The sequence below is a fragment of the Sorex araneus genome, chromosome 5, assembly GCF_027595985.1.
Source record: "Sorex araneus isolate mSorAra2 chromosome 5, mSorAra2.pri, whole genome shotgun sequence".
Classification (NCBI taxonomy): Eukaryota; Metazoa; Chordata; class Mammalia; order Eulipotyphla; family Soricidae; genus Sorex; species Sorex araneus.
The window spans coordinates 42463731-42486350 of NC_073306.1; the positions used below are offsets into that span (position 1 = coordinate 42463731).

The window sequence follows — 22620 nt, forward strand, 5'->3', positions numbered from 1 at the left end:
TAAGAAGTTTCCAACTACCAACAGATTCCCTGTAGTCCAGAAAGTAAGTATTGCACCGTAAAACCAAGCCATTACAGTTGTGCCTAACAAAAAGAAATTATTAAAAAAAGATAGAAATAAGAAAAATGTATCTTTTATTTAGAACATACAAAAAAAACAATTGATAAGCTACTAGAACCTTTAAGATAATTCAGCAAAGCTACTGATGTTCTATAGCTCATCAAAGCGTATCAGCAGAGGAGGAGACAGAGGCATCTCACTCAGAATAGAAACTAGACTTTCAGACATTGGGCCTGGGGAGACATTTCGTGGCCAAACGCACATGTCTTGGATACACAGGTACCCAATTCAAACACTGCATGGCCTCTGAGCACTGCGGGACTGGGAAGCACCATGCTGCCAGCCTTTCCATCAGCCCAGTTTACTCAGGCAAAGTTGTCATTGGGAGTGATCATCACTAGTGACCCCTATACACTGCTTTGGCATCCCAGGCCCACCCCACTAAAAACAAAACCTGAAGATATCAAGGAACAAGCCTACCAAATCCATGAGGGGAAGTATAAAGCATTCTTTTGAAGAACAAGAAACTGAATTGAATGTAGAAGATTTCATGTGTATGGGTGAACTAGGACAGGAAATCTCTAGAAGAGGAAAGTAGGATTGTTGACCAATATACAAAAGACACTCAACCTCAAAATATTCAGGGAGATAAAAGTGGAAAAAAGGGAAGATGCTAATCCACACTTATCCAAATCGGGGGCTGGGAGTGATTATAATGCCTGAAAATAGCAAGTGTTGGCAAGATCATAAAGCAAAGGACACACCGGTTGTCAGGAGAACACAGGTCCCAATAGGCATTGGGACCCAACTGACAAAGTTTAGTGTGTGCCTTGGTGTCCCCTTATTCTGGACACATGCCCTAAAGGCTCTTGAGGACAGTGTGCAAGAAAATATGAAACCATGGCTGTCACATGTGCGCGTTCAGGGCCGTCCTGCCCACAGAGTCATCAATACGGATGCCAGCCATCTTGCCAAATTGTCTTTTCAGATGTAGTTGTATTATCAAAACATTGAGTGGCATACCTTAAGTTTAATACATGTCTTTTCAAATATGCCTTGATATGACTGGGGGAAAAGGATTCCCATTGAATAGATAAAGGATTGAGGCTCAGTGCTCAATGTGCTCAATGTAATGGTCCGGCATAGAAGCTCCATGATTTCTGTATAGAAAGATGAACTGTCACTTGTGTATAAAGATAAACTGGGTCATCAGAACAGTTTTTTTTATAGACAAGCAATGTATACTAAGGCCCAATTCCCAATAGCAATAAAAATATAAACATACTCGAGAAGACATAAAGAATTTTACTTAAAGACCAGAGACAGCTTTATTAAATGGAGCCCAACACTGTGTGTAGGAAAGGAAGATTTAATATCATGCAGACAAAATTGTCTCTAATCAATCCATGTATTTAATGTTAATCAGAATTGCCCAAGTTGTTTTAGGGGGAGGGCAGCTGTTTCCTTTTGAGAAAATTCTTCCAGAGTTAATCTAGAAGAAGAAGTAGGGGAGAGTGTTTGAGTTAAAAGAAGACAAATGAGAGAGGATTTGCCTTACTAAATATCAAATATGCTAAAAAATGCATTATGCAGTAGTTAAAACAGTATGGATCACACACAGGAGTTTAGAAAGACGAATACATGTGAATGGGGAGTTGACAAAGTCAAATGCATCTAACTACATGTGTGATAAAGGTGTCTTTAGCATTAATGGTAGATGGGGCTGGAGTGAGAGTACATGCATGCAGCTGTCCCAGGTTTAATCCCCAGCACCACATATGTCCCTGGACCCATAAGAAGTTATCCCTGAGTGCAGAGAGAAGGGTAAACCTTGAGCACCACAAAGTGTGGCCCCCAAACAAACAAATACATAAATAAATGAAAAAATAAAATCATCTGTGGATAGAACATCAGCAAATTTAGTTAAATGGTTAATCCACTGGGAAGCAAAGGTAGAATCCTACTTTCTAACACATGGTAAAATTAATTCTAAGTACATCTGAGGACAAAGTATAAGAATAAAGCATTTGCTTATTTATTTACTTGTCATCCATTTATTGGGTGTCTTTTATGTGCCAGGGCACATATCACAAACAATAACATAGTGAATAATTCTGAGGGTTAAAAATAACTTTATGGTGGAAACTCCTAAAACTATTTAAATGCTGTTAAGACAAATATACACATTATGTTCAGTACAGGTTAATCGTGGAGAGATGAGGTGAGAGGGGGTGGGAGAGTGAGTGAGAGAGAGAGAGAGAGAGAGAAAACACAAACCCTGGAAAAAGAGGTAGTCCCCAGATGTTATGAATGCCAAAAGTTGTTTTTATCTCTTCTGTGCTCTTCTGTTTCATAAGTTTTATGCGATGAATATTTTATTGTAATGACACATAAGAACATTTTCGTTCTTAACAAATTAGGATGATATGTGCTATGAAATTAAGGAAAAAATCTTGTTCCCATTATACTTTTATTAATTAACATCAGTTTCTTAATATCACCATATATCCAGTGAGTGTTCAAGTTTCCAATTATCTCATAAATGTCATCATAGTGTTTGGGATTTACAGTTTATTTGAATCAGGATGCAAACAAAGTCGGCACACTGGACTAGCTGCCTCAGGGGTTTCCCCATCTGTGGGTTTCTGTACTAGCTCCTTTTGAAAACCCCCTTGTAACTTTTTATGCTGAAAGCTTGGGTCATTCGTGTAGTGGAATTTTTCAGAGTCTGGATTTTGCTGACCACACACTCAAAGATTTCTCTCATTCGTACTCTGACGTCTGTATTTCCTCTATTGTAAATTGTACTAACTGGCTTCATCTGACTCAGAGTTGATTTTTTTTCCCACCAGATGCTTTCATTATGAAGCTTACCATGTCTCTTTTATTGAAATATTCACGAATGCAGATGTGCAATGCCTTGATCAATTAATTACAATGTATTTTTTAATAAGTAAAAATACTTGTCTAGTCTCTTGGATGAAGAAGGAGGTGGAAACCCTTTGAACTGGTATCAACTCTATGTCAGCTGGAACTCCAGAATTCTCCTGTCTGTTGGTGATATAAAGCAATTGTACATAAGATCTGGGCTTTGGAGGCTCCCAAGGGCCTAAACAAATCTCCGTAATATACAGCACTGTTAGCTTGAAGGATGATTTCTTTTAGGAAGCTTTGCTTCATAAATAGTAGAATGGAAATATTGTTCCAATTTGCTGGCAGCTGGCACCACATCCTGAGCCATGCACAAATATTCATCACCCACCCATAGATCCCATCTTTGATATTTACCAAAGCACCAGGGGGTCTTTCACTCAATCACAACTTCTGTTGTTATTTGTACAATTATCTGGAAAGGAGCAGCCACCTCAGAACCTGGGGAGCCCGTTCATTATTCTGATGATTGTTGTCTTTGCTGGTACTCAGAAGTTCAGAGGACAGATGGGAGTCAGGGAAACCAGATGCACACAAGATCCTGCCCCTGGCAAGCCCAGCAGGCCTTCCCTGAAGTCCTCATTTTAGGAGAAAGAGGACAGAGGTTAGCTTGGAAAAGAGAAAGGCACCAGGACACACTGGTCATTTTGACTCAATCCCAGCAGGATCCCAGGGCCCAGACTGTGGACGCTGCCACCGTGAGGTGAGGACATGCAGGAGGACGATTGTCTCGTAGGATGGGATTGATTGTCTAGTGAGGCCGAGCTGTTGAATGCTTTCAGCCTGCCTGCGTGCACAAGCAGATGGCTCAGACAGGCAGGCTGCCCCAGCCTGACCTCCCCAGGCTGCTGAAGAGTAAACTGGTGCCATATGGGCTTGAGGGAACAGGAGCAGATCTCCACTGGAAAGGTTAGAGCAGCAACTGGTTCCCAGCAAGTGGCTCACACTGAAATAGGCGGGGCACAGCCCTGCCCCACGTGGCCAAGGAAGGGCCCAGTCATCTGGGCAGTTAACTGGCTCCCGGGCCAGCTCCCTTCCACCTTCTTCCTGTATTCAGTGACTACTGCTACTCTCATTTCCCTGTGCTGCATTCTGGGCATGTGGGCTGTAGAGTGAAAAGCCACTGCTGAAAACAATGCCATGCTGATGCCACACGCTTGGTTCTCTCCATGTCTAGGTGTATGACGGCAACAACAACTCTGCCCGTTTGCTGGGGGTGTTCAGCCGCTCAGAGATGATGGGGGTGACTTTGAACAGTACATCCAGCAGTATGTGGCTTGACTTCATCACGGATGCAGAGAACACCAGCAAGGGCTTCGAGCTGCAGTTTTCTAGTAAGTCTTGCACCTGTGTGGATGGCGAAGCCAGAGTTTCTCAGCTTCCAAAAGCAGAGGCTGGATGCTGGGGTCCCATCCATCCTGTGGTAGTTAGAGTTTCTCCAGCTGATTGCTGCCTCTAAGACACTATGCCCAGGATTTAGATGAGCTGCCACTTGGCTTATGGCTCCGGTTCACATGTGGTTCAAATGGAGTCAAAAGGCAGAGCATAGCTGTTCCTCGCTAATCCTTATAAAGAAAGAATAAACACTGAGCCTTTTAATTAAATGAGCCCAAGACAGCCTTTCCTGATCATGGCATTTATAAAATAATGTTCAGCTAAAACTAAACACAAAAATGCAAATACTCATGGATAATTGTGCTCTTTTATCTTGGGGAGGGGGGTGCAAGCAATATTCAGGGGGCCTGGGAACTATTCTCAACAATACTCAGTCAGCAAGCCAGGCTTTCATTGTTCAGGCCTGGTGGTATGGTGCTGCTTGGCTCTGGGGTCCCACAATGCCAGCAGTGCTCAGCTGCCACTGGAGCTACACCCAACTCTGCTTAAGGTCTCATGCAATGTCAGGGCCTAAACCTGAGTCTCTGCATAAGCAAGTTGTGTGCCCCTGACCCCTCCGATACCTCCCCAGCCCTTATGACTTTTCTGTTTTTGTTTTTTACTACTCCTTAAATAATTGAGTCTAAATTCTCTTCTTTTAGTGATTTTTAAATTTTGTCTTACTCTTTAATTTTTTTTTTTTTGCTTTTTGGGTCACACACAGTGATGCACAGGGGTTACTCCTGGCTCTACACTCAGGAATTACTCCTGGCGGTGCTCAGGGGACCATATGGGATGCTGGGAATTGAACTTGGGTCGGCCACATGCAAGCAAATGCCCTACCCGCTGTGCTATTGCTCCAGCCCCTTACTCCTTAGATTTTGAAAATGAAAATCACACAGATTGAAGAGTATAGCTTCAGACCTTGTTTAAGCACCATTTTTAATTTTTGAGTTTTTTCCTAGTAGGTCCAAAGAAATGCACTTTTATAGACTATTTTAGTTAGTTTTAGGGCCACACCTGGCAGTACTCAGGGCTTTAACTCCTGATGGTCCTCAAGGAACCATATGGGCTGGCCAGATAGCAAACCCAGGTCAGCCACATGCAAGGTAAGCACCCCGTCTGCTATACTCTCTCTCTCTCTCTGGCTCCCCCTATTTTAAAATCCAGTGGTTTTATTCACAACTAACTTGTAAAGGAAACAAGTTGTGATCTTTCTGTCCATGCAATGAAACACTATTTGGTCATACCAAGGAATAAAGTACTGCCAGATGCTATGCAGCATGGATGAACCTTGGAAACTATGCTCAGTGACAAGATAGTCCCCAAAGGCCACACATTGTGTGACCCAATTATATGAGATGTCCAGAACTGGCCAATCCACAGAGAGAGACTGTGAATCAGTTGTTGTCTGGCATTGAGGGAAATGGGTTCAGAGTTTCTTTTTGAAATAATAAAAAATGTCCCAGAGTCAACTGCGAATTTAGATAATTCTTTGAATATACAAAGAGACACTCAGTTGTTCACTTCCTGTGGGCGACTGTATCATGTGGGAATTAGGCTTGATAAGTCTGCTAGAGAAAGCCAGTGCAGTGGGGCTGTTTGCGGGTTCCTCCAGCCTAGGCTCTGCTGCCTGGCAGAGGGTCCTGTGCCCGTGCCAGCAGGCAGATCAGTGGAAGAGGATTAGCCAGAGTCAAATTCCAATTCCCTTTCTATCATTTGATATTGTGTGACTTTGAAACAATTTACTGAACCTTCCCCAGTCAGTGTGCTCAGTTGTAAAATGCAGATGGTGACGCCTCCTGGTAATTCTCCAGTGAATGACCAACGGGAGATAATGCACGTGCAGCCCCCGAATACACTTCACGTGGGCTCTGCACACAGTTTCGACACCAGCCTTCCCAAGGGTCCATTTCTGCAGGACCCTGTGGAGCTCAGAAACCCATTTAGAGAGTTTCCTCCTTGGGCAGAGAGATAGTACAGGGATTAAGGCACTTGCCTTGCACTCGACAGACATTGGTTCCATCCCTGGAACCCTGTATGGTTCCCCCTGAGCCCTGCTCCTGCACACAGAGCCAGGGGTAAGCCCTAAGCACTCCCAGATATAGCCCCAAACCCAAAAAAATTAATTTAAAAATAAAAGAGAAATAAAGAGATAATACGGCAGGTAGGGCATTTTTTTTCTTGCACACAATTGACCCAGGTTCAATTTCCAGCACCCCATGTGGTCCCTCAAGCCTGCCAGGAGTGCTCCCTGAGTACAGAGCTGGGAGTAAGCCCCAAGCACCACCTGGTGTGCAAAAAATATTTAAATAATTAAAAAATAAAGAGTCCTGTCAGAATGTTCCCAAGAGCAACATGGAGGCATTAGCCCCCACTAGCAAAATGCTACAAGGTCAAACCAAAGAAAGACGATCCAAACCCTTTGCCCGCAAATGCTGAAGCATTGTCCTGGGAGAAAAAACCAAAATCATTAACGTGCAGCCAGAGGAGGTGGCGCTCTGTCTCACTCACCCCAAGCCCCCTGCACTATGGTAGGAGGGACCCCCCATGGCCCCTCCACACACAGGCTCGTGCTGGAGCCCTTTCTGGGGACACAGGTGCCACCCCAAGGCGGCAGGCCGTCCGGCTTCCTCCACAACCCGCCCTTGCTCACTTTCCCTTCTCTGCTCACCAGGCTTTGAGCTCATCAAATGTGAGGACCCGGGGACCCCCCTGTTTGGCTACAAGGCTCACGACGAAGGTCACTTTGCCGGGAGCTCGGTGTCGTTTGGCTGCGACCCGGGCTACAGCCTGCGGGGCAGTGAGGAGCTGCGGTGTCTGAGCGGCGAGCGCAGGACCTGGGACCGGCCTCTCCCCACCTGTGTCGGTAGGTAGGAGCCTTTGTCTGCTGGCCAGGGCTCCCCCGGGGGCCCCGCTGCAACCTCTGCTCCCCTAACGGTGTTCTGCAGTGGGGAACACACAGGCTGGGCCAGAACTGGGTCCAGCGTCCTGGGCTGCGTCCTGGAATTTGTGGGAAATCCCGCCCTTGTCCATTGCCTCTTCTTCACCCTAGGGCCGTGCAGGCAGGCAGGTGGCCCGGCTTTGTCACACATTTGGCAGATGGGACCTGAGCCGAAGTCATCTCCTCCCTGGGGGATGCAAGGGGGCGGGGGGGTGGAGAGGCGGAGCTTCTCCTGGGATTTCAGCACCTCTGGTCACACTAGGACTCAAACCCACTCACCTGGCCCCAGTTTCTGGGAGGAAAATGGGGCTCAGGCTGCTTTGCCCAGGGAAAATATTATAGAAATTCAACTTGGACACCAGTATCTCGAGCAGGGGAAGGGACTGAGCTATCCTCTGAAGTGGGGCGTGCTTGCTGAGGTCAGTGAGGGTGCCGGGAACTTTAGTGCCACATCACAGGACACACGAAGAGTGTCCCAGAAGTGGAGGCGAGGCTGGGCCTGTTGTTCCTTCAGTCCCCCTCCCTCTTCCTCCTCTGCCCTCTGTGAGTGGACTGTCCCCCCTCTGCCCAGGACTCCTTGCACACTCTTCCTCCCGACTCCCCGTCCCACTCTCCACCCCCGCCCCTCACCTCAGCATATCTGGGTAGCTCTGGTCACTTTTGACAGCTGCTGGCCAAAGGCCACACACCAGTGCTGGTGCAGATGTGCGCTTGGGTGTGTGCAGAGACCCACAGTGAGCCCCGAGCAAGTGGAATAGACACATAACAGATCATGCTGATACTTGGTGAGCACTGTGAAGGGCCATGTGCAAAGGGTCGGGGGAGAGGAGAGAGGCGTCCTTGGGAGGTGGAGACTCGGAAGGAGGCGGCAGAGTTCCAGCACCAGCAGGGAGTAGAGGTGGCTTCTAGCTCACCTCTGCAAGACCAGAGGCCGGGACACAGCCTGGCAGAAGTGTTTACTTCTTTCCCTTCCCCCCACCCCATCAGCTTTGCTTTAGCAGGCTCTTAACTCCGGTGCCCAGCAGGATAGGATATCTAAAGGCAAGAACTTAAGCCAGGGGGCTGGAGTGATAGCATAGCGGGTAGGGCCTTTGCCTTGCATGCAGCCGACCCAGGTTCGATTTTAGCATCCCAAATGGTCCCCTGAGTACCGCCAGGAATGATTCCTGTGTGCATGAGCCAGGAGTACAGGAGTAACCCCTGAGCATTGCCTGGTGTGACCCAAAAGAAAAAAAACTACTTAAGCCAGACAACGGACAGGGTCAGTGCACTAAGAGATCAAGAGACTTTTCTATCCTTGGTGCTGAGAGTGGCCCAGTCGTCAGGCTTTAGGAATGAGGAGAAGGGAAAAGTGTAGTCCAGCAGAGAGACCATGTGTGATGCCATGGCCGGTCAGCACAGGGCATAATGAGAAGAGATGCCAGCTCATACTATGGCACCACAGTTTGCTCTGTAGTTCAGATCTTTTTGTTGGGTCAAGTGTGGGGGCCCCCACTGAAGTAGCATGGTGGGATTTACACCGTGACCTTTAGCCTTCCGCTCTGAGGCTCCCTCAGGGCCCCCTCCGGTGGGTGAAAGCTGGGAATTGTGGCATCTGTGTCTAGTCTTTCCCTCTGTTGTGTAGCAGCAGCCCCCCCAACTTCTAGATGGCACCCCACAGGGAAGACTTGCTGTGAGGCTGGAGCAGGTTTGAGGGTCTCTTCACATCCTCACAGTCTATTCTTCTATCATGAAGAGTCGAGTTCCAACATGATCTACAGCATGAATTTAGCATGTTGTTTTCAAAGTTAGATCATGTTGGAGATTATGTTGGTGCTCGACTCTATGATAGCGTAGAGAATATCATATCGATATTCCACATTTGATTTTCCTCAGCTGATGAACATTTATTTAGGTTGTTTCCACTAGAGGGAATTCATTGTTCAGAATGCCCCTATGAACAACTTTGTAACTGTATATCTTTCAGTGATTCAATTTAAAAAAAAATTTTTTTTAAAGACTGCCCCTATGATCTTTCCTGAGTCTGTTTCTGTGTGAAGATATGTTTTCACTGCTATTGGGCATGTGTCCAAGAGCAGAATTGCTGGAGTAACAGAGTTCCGCATTCGAAGGAACTCTGAAACTGTCACCTTCTTGTGTGCCTTCGCGTGTCTCTGCAGCCTTGGTTACCCTTGTTGTGGCTCTCCTTTGATTACAGCCCGGTGAGTGGGAGCGAGGCAGCAGCTCCTCCTGCTTTCAATTTGCACTTGCCTCACTGCTAATGATGGAAAACATTTTTTAATTTAATTTTTTTTACAAAGCTGTTCATGATTGGGTTTCAATCATATAATGTTCCAACATCTATTCCTCCACCAGTGTAATTTCCCAGCACCAGTGCCCACAGTTTCCCTGCCACCCCTCCAAGCCCCCCTCACCCCTACCCACTTCTATGGCAAGCACCTCTTCTCTCTCTCTTACTATCTCTCTCTCTCTCTTTCTTTCTCTCTCATTTTAGGCATTATGGTTTGCAATACAGATGCTGAAAGATGATCATGAATATCCCTTTACCTACTTTCAGCACTCAGTTCCTGTCCAGAGAGAGTGTTTATTTCCAACTAATGTTGTCATAATGGACCCTCCTCTATTTTAACCACCCTCCAGCCCCTACACTTTTGTGGTGCTTTTCAGCCATTGACCAGTCCTCCTGACCTATTTCCCTTGTCATGGATATTAGTTTCATACTGGTTTTATTTTTATCCGACCAATAAATGCAGTCATTCTATATCTGACTCTGTTCTCTGACTCACTTCACTCAGCATGATACTGTGCAGGTTCATCCATTTATAGGCGTATTTCATGACCTCATTTTTCCTAACAGTTGTGTAGTATTCCATTGTGTAGATGTGCCATTGCTTCTTTATCCACTCGTCTACTCTCAGGCACTCTGGCTGGGAAACATCTTTTAAGTGCATTTTGGCCAACTCTTCCGTAGAGTAAGTGTCTCCTCAAATGCTTGGCCCATATTTTAGTTGGGCAGTTTGCCTTTTTATTGCTGAGTTGTGGGTGTTTGGGTGTATATACATATATAAATGTACATATATAAATTCAGGGACCTCTGTATTTGCTATGCCTAATTCACTGGAGTGAATTCCAGAAGTTACCTCATTGCTGCTGGCAGTGCAAGTCACCCTATGAAAATCAATCTTCTGGGCTTTCTTTCAGCTGAATGTGGAGGGACAGTGAGAGGCGAAGCATCTGGGCAGGTGCTGTCACCTGGGTATCCGGCTCCCTACGAACACAACCTCAACTGCATCTGGACCATCGAGGCTGACGCAGGCTGCACCATCGGGTAAGTTCCTGGTCACAGCAGAGTGACTGACTGTGGTTGTTGTTTCTGGGAATTTGTAGCAGCGGCATCACCAGGCCACCCTGTTAGAGGTGGTCTGGTATCCCTTCTTGGGCACCTTGTGGTCATCAGTGGCTGCAGAGACTCTGGGCTTGGGCTGTGTCTATGGAAAACCTGAAAAGTGGTAAGGACAGTCTTGGCCGTTCAAGAGCAAATGTCTCATTGGCCCATAGGGCACAGTTCTAGCAGTGGAGCTGAGGGCATAGCCCTGAAGTCCTCTGGACCCCGTTTGAATGGGAGCCTTGCCATTGAGAGCTTGCAGGACCTGGGAGAGAGTTCTGTTCTGGCTAAGTCTCCTTATCTCCCACAGCATTTGGGCTCTATTGTAGTTGACTGAATAACATAGTTGCCAGTGGAATGGTCCACTTACATGTGGATTTTTGTTTCAGAAACTACCATACAGCTTTGTAAATGTTGTTATCTCCCTTATGATTTCCTTAACATTTTCTTCTCTCTAAAAGCATACAGCACAAAATACCTATAACAAATATGTGCTAATTGTTTGTGTCTGGGTGAGAATCCCAGTCAATAGCAAGCTATTGATAGTATTTGAGTTGTGGAGGAGAGGGAAACTGGGAACACTGGTAGAAGGATGGGTGTTGGAACGATGAAACCCCATCATGAACAACTTTATAACTGTGTATCTCACGATGATTCAATAAAAAAGGATGGGGGAATAGTAAAGTGTTTAAGGAGTCAAAATTTATAGGCAGACCTTGGACTGCCTGGGTGCGTACCCCCAACTCCCACACTGTTCAATGGTCAGCTGTGCCTGGTTCTCATAAAGCACCCAGAGGTGCCTTCATGGCTGTGTACTCAGCAGAGCTCAGGAACACGGTGACTTTTGTACACACAGCTCTGCACTGGCTTCTCCCAGTGTGCAAGAGTCAGCTTAGAGCAGGGCACCCTCAGAATGCCTCCCTCTTAGTCTGTTTCAGCCACAGAATGAGTACGAGCCCAATGGCAGGTGAATAAACAAAGATGTCCTAAGATATAGGTAGATAGATAGTAGATAGATAGATAGATAGATAGATAGATAGATAGATAGATAGATAGATAGATAGATGTATACATACAATGCAATATTATAGGCTACAAGTAAAGGTGGAATCTTGTAGTTTTCTGCAACTTGGATGGAGGTGAGACAAGAGTATTAAGAAAAATAAGTGAGAGGAAGGACAAATACTAAATGATCCACCATCTGTGATATATAAACAAGCCAGACAAGTGAATGAGGGTATCAAACAATGGCAAACCTTGGATTACAGAGCTTAGAATGCCAAGCAAGGCCATGTGGCAGGGGAGGATAAAAGGTGGATTGGAGGGGCACAAGGACGAGTGTGGGAAGTCTTGGGTACTTTGGCATTGGTGACCTGTGATAACTATGAACAGCAAAACTGCAAATGTCAGTATAATTGTAAACATGTACTAACTGCATTTAGAAAACATTGTTTAAATGATAACAAATGTGTTTATGATTTAGGGTTGCACTCAGCAACTACTGAGTGTTAGACATATGAGTGAATGAATGAAAAGCAGGATTTGGACATTTATAACTAGTAGATCCTTGTTAGTCACTCAGGTAGTATTAAATGGACAATGAATGAATGAAGAGCTAAAGGATTCTCTTTACTTTTGTGTATAGCAGTGCAAATCCAAAGATTTTCCTGCCTCAAAGTATCATTCATTCATGTATTCAGTCCTTCCTGGAACAACTGTTTAAGACATTGTGGGTAAATGGTCCTGGTCTTGTAGAGGTGAATGAGACCCTCTCCCTGCTGGCAGAGAGGAGATATTTAAGTATGTCCAGATGGAGGTACTGGTGGTGGAAGGAGGAAGGAGAATGAATGGCAGCCCAGGAGAAGCCAGAGAAGCTGTCCCCTAAAAGTGACATTCAGAGATTAGTCCTGAAGAACAAAGTGGAGAAGGCCAGATAGTCCAAGAGGAAGGTTGGTGACCGGGAAAGTGTCATCAGACTCAAGGATCTGGAATTGGACTCCCGTGGCGAGAGCATTGCCTCTGATTGGGTGGGTGGGGGCAGCTGTGGGAGGTGGGGCTGATAGAGCAGAGCATGGAGGGGCTGAGGGCTGGGTTAGGCTGCTTGGGGCTGTCCTGGCAGCCTGGGAAGATCAGGTGCTGGGTCTGGGAGCTCTGAGAGGAGACCATCTGAAGAGCATGAAGTGCCCTGAACCACTTTCCATTTTCATTGTGTAACATGCAAGATACAAAACATAAAGAAAAGTTGACAGAACGGTATAGTCTTACCTAGCGACTACCTAGACTTAACTGCCAGGACTATTTTGTCATATTCGCTTTCTCCTGTTTTTCCCTTCTCTCGTCCTTTGCTGGCTGTGTTTTGTTTTGTTTTGTTTTTGTCTGCCTGTCTATCTGTTTGTTTTGCTTAATCACTCGAAAGTCATCGTGGACTTTCTGACGCCTCCTTCCTACGTGTTTTTGCCCCTGCGTCTTGTGAAAAATTCCCAGCTCCCTTCTGGCTCAGCGCATTAGCATGCCCGAGACACGCAGCATTAATCCTGGGAATTAAGGTGGAGGATGAGGGTGGAGGAGAACAGAGCAGATTGGAACAGCTGGCTGTGAGAGCACAGGAAATCAATGCCAGGGCTTCTGGCAGGAATGAGAACATTATCCCCTACAGGAACTACAGGCCAGTGCTGGGGGGCACCTGGGGGTTCCCTGCCTCTCCCTCAGGAAGGGGGATCCAAGCACTCCAAGGAACTCTTCTCTCTGGGTAGTGCAACCCAAGTGTGTACATGGTGTGTGTGTGTGTGTGTGTGTGTGTGTGTGTGTGTGTGTGTGTGTGTGTACGTATATGGACCCGAGGTGAGCAGCACAGAGTGGAGGCGATAGTACCAATCCTCCCCTGAAAGGTTTTCTGGAGCCCCAGCCTCTGAGAGCTCCAAGTGAGCAGCTGCTCTGCCAGCTTCTGGGAGGGAGGGCTGGGTGGCAAGACCCCCCTCCCCCTCCCACCCACACTGGCACCTACTCTGGTGTGACCTCATTCCCTCTCCTTCCTGCCTTCCTCCTGGTCTCCTCACCCCTCTGTGCCCTCACCCTTTCCTCCATTTCCTCCTCTCTCCTCCTCTCTCTCTCTCTCTCTCTCTCTCTCTCTCTCTCTCTCTCTCTCTCTCTCTACCCCCTGATCCCCCTAATCCCCAGCATACTCACACTCTTTGTGTAAATAACCAACAGTAAAACTAAGGGGAAACGCCAAAGCCCCATTTTGATTTCCATCCTATTCAATATGAGATTTGCCTAAAATGTTTTTAATTGCAGTGCCTTTGTACAATGGTTCTCTCGAAAATGTTGATACTCATTTTTAAAAATTCAAGATACCAACAGTGCAGCACTTGTGGAGAACAGATAGCTTAATACCCCCACCACGTGCTGTGGTTCTGTGCAGGCTCTGTGCTAGCAGTTCGGTCCTTTTGTTTCCCTTTTGTTTCTTAGGTGTTTGAGATCTTATATAGACCCAAAGCAAACGTAATAAACGCAGCTTCCGAAATAAGATCATCTCCGTACATGCCTCAGTAACCTGATTTTTGCTTCTTTCCATTTCATCGTGTATCATCATCTTATTATGTCAACATCTCTCTGTCTGCCTCATCTTGTTTGATGGCTTCAAGGAGTCCTTCATGGGCACAATCATAACTTATTTAACTGCTCCCTTATTGATAAAGTGAACACTTTCTGTTTTTCACTCCAGTAAACATCCTGGTACATGAATCCTTAAATAGGTGTCCAATGATTTCTTTAGGATATATTCTTAGAAGGCAAATTGTAATAAATGACCTCAAATTTCCTCCCAGATTCCGCTGCAATTTACACATCTACCCAAAGCTGGCATCCCTACATGGCAGCACCAGATGATGTGAGTCCTGTTGGCATTTTTCCCGTCTGAGGACAAAGTAGTACTTCATTGTCTTTGCCGCTTCAGGTTCTCTTAGGATTTCTTTGGGGAAGTTTATGTTTTCCATGTGGGAGTATTCATTTCTAAAGTCTATGATTTCAGTTCAGACTTCTATTCCACCTAAAAGCATTTAAGGATTTTAAAACATTTCTAAGTGGTTTTATATTTTGTGTGATCTTCTTTATTAGTTTTACTGCTTCATACTCTTCTAACTTTTTGAATTTTTGTCTTATTTACGTTCTCTATATACTCATAGATAGCAAAAAGAGTAGGGTTTTGACTATATTATTTTTGCCAAATGTATTACGCAGACCTTCAAACAAAGAATATTTAGTTTCTTTATTGCATTTTGGGGTTTTTTGTTTGTTTTTAACTTCATACTGTTTGCTGATTTGATCTAATTAGGTTTCTTTTCTCTCTGGTGATTTGAAAAGTTCTCTATCCTATTTTTATTCTGTCAAGGATCCCTTGTTTTCATTAATTCTGTTTTCAATAGCACTTATCCTGTTATTTCTCCCACTTTCTTTGGAAAAATATTGTTTTTGTTTTTACTTCAAGGAAACTGCGTTTTCGTTTTCTGATTACTCTTGGCAGCCTGCTTTTGTTTTTATCAGTGTATTATCATCTTGCATCTCCCTGAGGATGCTGTTTATGTTTTGTCTTACAGTGTCTCCAGCTTTTCCCTGCATCAATTCCATTTTGCAGTTGGGCCAGTTGGTCTGATTGTTCACTGGATTCCTTTGAAAAGCTAATTCTCCCAATATCCCGGTAGTTTTGTTGCTCATTCAGTATTAAGTTGTAGCTGAGAACTGGACCCTTTCCCCAGACCTCCCAGACACACACACACACACACACACACACACACACACACACACACTATCTGTGGAGCTCAGGAAGTTCTTCATGTTTTCGTGCCTCTTTTCTCTTATTTGTGAAACAAGGATTTCCAAGAGTCCCTGCCACCTCCCGGGACAGTGATGCCTCAGTGAGTCCCCATGGCTTACACTGAAACCTGCCTGGCACCACATAGATGTTCCCCTAGTGCCCAGGTAGGATATCCAGTAAGCACGACTGTTCAGCCAAGGACGCAGAACTGTTGGGGGAGGCAGAGGTTCAAGCTCCCCCTAGACATCAGAGATGGGGGGATGATGATAGCCCAGGGTCAGTCTGTGAGACTGTTCCCGGGGACAGGGAACAAAGACAGATGCACTTTCTACCCTGCTCCAACTCTTCCCAAGCAGGTGACCAGAGGAATCCATAGCGAAACCTCACTCTGACAAGCAAGAAAGCACTGGCCCTTTGAGGTGTGCCCAGGAGGGACCACGGGGATGGCAGGGATCTGGGGCCAGGCTGGATGTGTTTCAGCAGGAAAGGAGATCCTTCCATGGGCAGCCCCCTCCTGGAGCCCAGGAGCAGCTGCAGCCTTTGGTAGGGGCTTCTCCCTCAGGGCAGCTCTGTGGGACAGGTAGCTGATGACCCCCACTCAGACCTGGCACCCCCGCAGGGGAGCAGATCTGTGTGCCACCACCCTCCACGTCTCTGCTCCCTGCATCCCACGGATGCGACTTTGTCATGCTGCATTCAGCTTTGTTCCATAGAAATGAAACCACTTCTTGGCTACCTGCAGGTCAAAGTTATCCTTTCTAGAATCCATGGACCGACCCTGGTGAAAATTGGAGAAGAAAGTGGGGGCAAAGCTATCGCTCATGGTTCTTCCCCTCTATCCATCTCTGAACAGCAGCTACATCCTGCCATGTTCTGGATCAGTTAGTACTGGACACTTTTATAGACAAGATCCTTGGGGCCTGGAAAGAATGAGTGACAACCCCCATGTCCCCAGGTCTCACAGGGGACATGGGGGTTGTCACTCATTCTTTCCAGTATTAAAGTTTTAATAGTATTAAAACCCAGTGATGTAGGTTTTAATACTATTGTTCCCAGCACCAGGCTTCTCTTATCCTCTCTGCCATTCTGACCTGCTTTCGTTCCTTCAATTACAACCTATGCTAAACAACTTCTCAGTGTGCGAAACTCAGTGTTGATGTGTGGTAGAACACACACACATCAGTGCTAGGGAGAGGCTCACATCCCAATGGGGAAAAATAATCCAGCAAACAGGTACCTGCAGATAGAGTAGTGTGCGGGCCCCCTTCAGTCTCAGAGGAGAGAGCATTCTGTCTAGAAGTGTGGGGCCAACATGCCAAGACCGAGGAAGAAGAGAGTCCACATGAACACAGTTAAAGATATAGGATCTCTCCTAGAAAGTATGCTTGCTGGATGTGGCTGGAGCCTGTGGTGGGGCAAAGGGGGTATTCCCTGTAGGACCCTGAAGGCCAAGATGCGAACTCTGAATGGATTGCTCAGTATAATGAAAAGTCATCAGAATATTTTAAAGACAGTAATGACATTCAGCTTAGTGCAAAATCTTGGAGCGCTTACTTGGTGCCAGGCATTCTGCCAAGCATGGTGGATATAAATATAAATAAAAAACAGTCTTTTCCCTTGAAGGTCTCAGTCTTATAGATAGAAATGTATGTATCCGTTCAGAATGAAAGTAGAAAAAATGAACAAAAACTGGCTTCAACAGATGGAGATTCATTTTCTCTTGGGGAAAAAAAAAGAAGAATCAGAAGGTCCCATCCAAGCCTGGGGCATCTGTTCAGGATGGCTTGACTTCTTGCTCAGTCCTCCTTGGGCATTGCTTCTCCTCGTTCCCTTGTCAGCTGTGGCAGCACCAGACATCATGCCTGAGTTCCCATCTCAAAAACTGAAAAAGTGGAAAGGGCCCAGAGCTTTCTCGAAGCCAGTGTTTACCTTTTACTTTGGAAGAACCACCATCCCTCAAGACATTCTGCCTAAATCCTATTAGTCAGAATTTGCATGCCTGATGGGGGGGATGAGAAATCAATTTGTTTTGCTATTGTCATTTCCGTAGAAGTCCTGTGGAAATAGAGTATGGATAAGTCCATCTAGAGAGTGTTCTACAGATTCTGATATAATACAATGCGTTCTGTAGTGGGGATATATGTGAAACACAATAGACATGTATTTATAAGGGTAATTCATAATTTCAGGCAGTGAGAATTGGGAGCAGGGTGTTACAGAAGTACTTATGCTTGCTACAATTTAAAGATCAGTACTGGTTCTTAGTGCTGGGAGGAGATAAGGCCTAGAGCATGTGAAAGACAGGAAGGTGCATCGATACAGCTGCTTCTGGAAGAGGTCACTGTCTGGTGTGACAGGAGGAGACCCCCACCTGAGAACCTTCAGTAGTGATGATGCATAGGATAGGCACGGTGGCAGATAGCCCTAGTTTGAGGGACACTCCTTACACGGAGAACTGTGTTTTGCTGCTTGAGTATAAAGCCGGCATAGGTTGAAAGCTCTTTTTGTCTGGCTTGTAGGAAAGGGAGGGGAGAAGGGCTAAGAGCCAGCTCTCGAAATGAATATGTTGATGCTTTCCCCACCAAGATCTGAGGCCCCATTTGTGGAATATAAAATAACATACTAGGAGACTAACACCTAAGCATAGTGGATAATAAGGGCCAGGAGGATTGCTCCATGGCTTGGAGGCTGGTCTCATGCGCTGAGGGAAAAGGCAGCTGGGATAGAGAAGGGACCACTAAGTAAATGATGGTTGGAGGGCTCACTCAGGATGGGAGATGCTTGCTGGAAAGTAGGCTATGGATCAAACATGATGGCTGCTTGGTGTCTGTACTGCAAACCATAACACGAGAGAGAGAGAGAGAGAGAGAGAGAGAGAGAGAGAGAGAGAGAGAGTAGGAGGGAATGTGCCTACCATGGAGGCAGGGGGTGGAAAGAGGTGGGAGTGGTGGGAGGGACACTGGGAACATTGGTGGTGGAGAATGGGCACTAGTGGAGGGATGAGTACTTGAACATTGTTTGACTGAAAAGTAATCGCAAAAGTTAATCAAAGTAAAGTGAAAGTAAAGTGAAATTTATCAGTTACACAGGCGGGGTGGGGGGCTGGGGAGGTGGGGGGTGGGGGGGAGGTATACTGTAATTCTTGGTGATGGAATATGTGCACTGGTGAAGGGATGGGTGTTCGAGCATTGTATAACTGGGACTTAAACCTGAAAGCTTTGTAACTTTCCACATGGTGATTCAATAAAAGAATAAATTTTAAAAGAAAAGGTTGAAATCTGTAAAAAATAATAATTAAAAAAGAAAGTTTCTGATTTCAAATCATCTTCATGATTTAGAGGGGTATGGTATTGTTTAACCCAGTTAAATCAGATACTGAGATGGCTGTGGTGGGAGATAACAGGAGTCGAGGGGAAGCCCCAGCCAAGCAGCTCTTTCTTTATCCCTCATCTGTGCCGCAGCCGAAGGCAGGACAACGGGAATCTCACCCATGTGGCTGTGGCTGGAGACCAAGGAAAGCCTAGGGGTGACAGGGAGACACTGAGATGCAGCCCTAGAAAGGTACAGGTTACAGAGCAGTGAGCCCCAGCATGGGGACACACCTTACAGGGCTCCAGCTGCAGATTCCAGACTAGAAAAGCAAACTGGATAGAGAATGGTGACATAGGGACAAGATTGGGGTCATGGTACAAGACCAGGAAGTTGTCTGGACTGGGCACGGAGGGACCGCAATGTACACAAGTGAAAGGAGAGGCCTGGACAATGAGGAGGGGCCAGGTACTAACTGCTTAAATGGTACAATACGCTTTGACTTCTTAAGCATCTGAAATAATAAAAAAAATAAAGATCTGCAACCCATGGAGTATGGAGAACATCTTGTTCCCAGAACCTTGGCTATCTGCTCCCCAAGCCCACGTAAGCCAGGATGTCTACTCCTCGTGCTCATAAAACTTACCTGTAGTTAACTGTCTTCGTTTTGTTGAGTTTTTAACTGGGAGGGATGCTTCTTAACAATTAACGCAGACAACAACCTGGAAATTCCATTTTTGGTTGTTGCTCACTAAGCAGGAGGGCATCTGAGAGAGGGGGGACCAGCATTTTTGATTAGCCAGAACCCCTGCCCAATGGAGCATGTTTTCCTGGGAGGATGCTGGACCAGACAAAACATCTGGCTGTGCTGCAGTCCAGATTCCCCTGTGACAGTATTCTATCAATCACAGGGCAGCCATTTCCCACGTGGGCAGCCTGGCTTCCCTTTAACCAGCAAGTGGGCAGCTGGCCCCAAAGAAGCAGAAGGCACCGGAAGTGAAGCTTCTGTTCCCTGCTCCTGCCAGGAGTCATGGCAGTGAGTTTAGCAGCCTCCAGAAGGTCTATTCTTGAGAAATGACAGTGAGTTCAACCTTAAGTAGAAAAGGGCAGCGTCCTCCCTCTGCTAGAGCTGACCTCATGAAGAAACTGAACAGATATACACACACATGGCAGGGTGCTCCTTTTCAGATTAAGGTTTCAGCAAACAGGGAGCTCTAAAATGTTTGAAGAAGAAGATGCGGATATAAATGTTGCTTGAAGAGTCATGGTACTCTCTAGCAATTTCACTTTCCAGTGGTTCACCTCTAAATAAAGAAACACAAACTACTTCAAATTATCCAAGCATAATAATCCAGCTGAGCTACAGTAGTTAAATTGGCCAGAACACATCAACTTAACCACCAGCTTACAATTCCAGAAGTGAATTTCCACATCTCTTAGGAGAAAAATCAAGAGATGACCCAAAGAAACATAGACTTTGCTGGCTAGGCACACTGAAACAGTACACCTCCCCTCTTTCGAAAGATAGTAAACAAACAGACGAAGAATGCATTAAATGGTTGTGTGTGTGTTTGTGTGTGTGTCTGATGCTGACTAAAACAGACTAGTTCTTAGAAAAGAGAACCATTTTCCTGTAGAAATAGAAGCAGAGTTTCTTAAAAGCCTTTGCTATCATCAATAAGAGACATTTTAAATGTATAATAATTTCCCCCACTCCATTGTAAGAAATAGGAATTAAAAATAGCAGGAAATGGTCCATGGGAATGATAAAGAGAACTACTGAGACAGAAAGAAAGTTAAGAGAGTTTGTGAAAGAAAGAAAACTGAATATACAATAACAATTTTAACCCATGAGAGGGGCATCTGCCTTTCAATAATTAAAGGCATTGACATAGAAGACAAACTGGAGAATCTGTGATTGCAGAGGAAAGGATGAAGGTACAGAAGTTAGAAAAGAAACATTGCCCCGAGTGAAAGACAGAATACCAATCCAGATGGTATAAATGCAGAAGAAGAAACATAAGGAGCAGACGGTATAATAAAACACAGTCTTGCCAGAACCCTCTAAAAGGGGAGACGGAGAGGAGTGGCCCTCATTAAAGTTTCCTTGTTGAGTTGGAAGGATTTCTTGATTCCAGGCAAAATGAACTGATGAGGAATTAAATGGTTCTGAAGATTAAAAAAACACTTGACAAAAAAAAAAGAACCACACAGGTAAATATGCAATCAAACCTCCCACAAAAGTCATTTATGAAAAAACAACCCCCACCACTTATCCAACTCTCCAAAGATTTCTTTCCCATAATACCAAAAGCCAATGTTAGTGGTGTTATGAGACCCAAGAATTGTTGATTTATATAGAATTATAGGGCTGGAGAGATAGTGCAGTGGGAGAGCACTTACATTGTATGCAGCTGACCCAGGCTCAAACCCTGGCACCCCAGATGGTTCTCTGAGCTCTTCCAGAAATGATCCCTGAGCACAAAGCCCTGAGCACCACAAGATATTTCCCCAAAACCACACACAAAAAAATAGAATTACAGGCACAAAATTCAAACTTGCTACTAAGACTTCTTGAAGAATTTTCCAGAAAACATTGCTGTATAGGGGATGGGAATCCCAAAGATACCAGTTCCTAATGTATGGAAGCTGTAAGTGTTACACTCCTTGGAGCATGGATCCTTGCGATTAAGGCTTCTCTAATGAAGAGAAATTGTGAATGATACAGGAAGGAATGAAATGTGGTCACACAACTCCTAAGAAAAGCAGAGGGAGAGTTCATATGCACAGAAAAGCAGGTGCTGTGAAGACAGACAGAAATTGGGATGGAGCCAGGGCTGTAGCTCAGCAGAAGAGCTTGCATTGAGGCCCTGGGTCTGAGCTCTGGAACTATACAAAAAGGAAACAGTGGAACAATGCAGCCACAACCTCAGAAATGTCAATGACCATGAGAAATCAGGAGACACAAAAAAATAGAACTCTGTAAAGATTCGGAGCTCACACCGACTGATACCTTGATTTCACCAGGGTGGGAACAGCTCCAGACTTTGGTCTCGCTGAGTTTGTGGCACTTGGTTAGAGCAGCCGCTGAAAAGTAAAACAGATTTATAAAATTTAGCCTCTAAAACGTTTAGGGAAAAACACACACACACATAAAAGGTGAAGGATTAAAGACATAAAAGATGATATTGAATTTTATTTCTGTAGGTCCTGATTATATTGTCAGTGATTTTCCTCTCGTTGGAGGAAGGCAGAGGAGAAAGTTAAATGTTTGTGGATTTTCTGTCTTACATAGAAAGAGTAAAATAGTATGTTATTTTTCTTAAATTTGATCATTAGAGAAAATGCAGGTTTGGGAGTATTTTGAAAATGTTAAAAGATTCTTCAAGTAGAATGAAAACCAAAATGTACACTTTGCAGATCTGTGAAGAAAATGTGAAGACTAAGAACTATTACAGAGGAAAGAAGGAAATAGCAAGAAAAATGTTGTCAACCAGAAGCGTAAGAGCAAGAGGAAGAAATTGCTCACTATTAGTCAGCAGTGACGGCTAATAGACTAACAAAGAATCCCCAAATCTCAGGACACTGTTTTTATGTCACAAAGCCTCACTTTTCACTGTCCTCACAGCCCGGGCCAGACTGCAGGGAGAAGCAAGGTAGTGGCATTCGTTCCACAGGGCAATACAGGGCCCCATACTCCTTCCACTTGAGACCCTCATACCGCCCCCCCACGTGCTCTCACTATAGTGTCCTGCTTGTGGGATGAGATTAAGGGACCCTGCTGACCCCATTTGGCAAGTCAGG

The 22620-nt window shown here is 45.3% G+C and overlaps 1 protein-coding gene across 1 annotated transcript in view; it reads left to right on the forward strand.

Moving 5' to 3' along the window:
- CSMD2 (CUB and Sushi multiple domains 2) overlaps window positions 1-22620 on the forward strand; it is a 608999-nt gene that overhangs the window by 417933 nt on the left and 168446 nt on the right. Inside the window, exons 23-25 of the mRNA XM_055138092.1 lie at window positions 4169-4325; window positions 7043-7234; window positions 10511-10637. Coding sequence (XP_054994067.1) covers window positions 4169-4325; window positions 7043-7234; window positions 10511-10637 — 476 coding nt within the window. The remainder of the gene's footprint in view (window positions 1-4168; window positions 4326-7042; window positions 7235-10510; window positions 10638-22620) is intronic.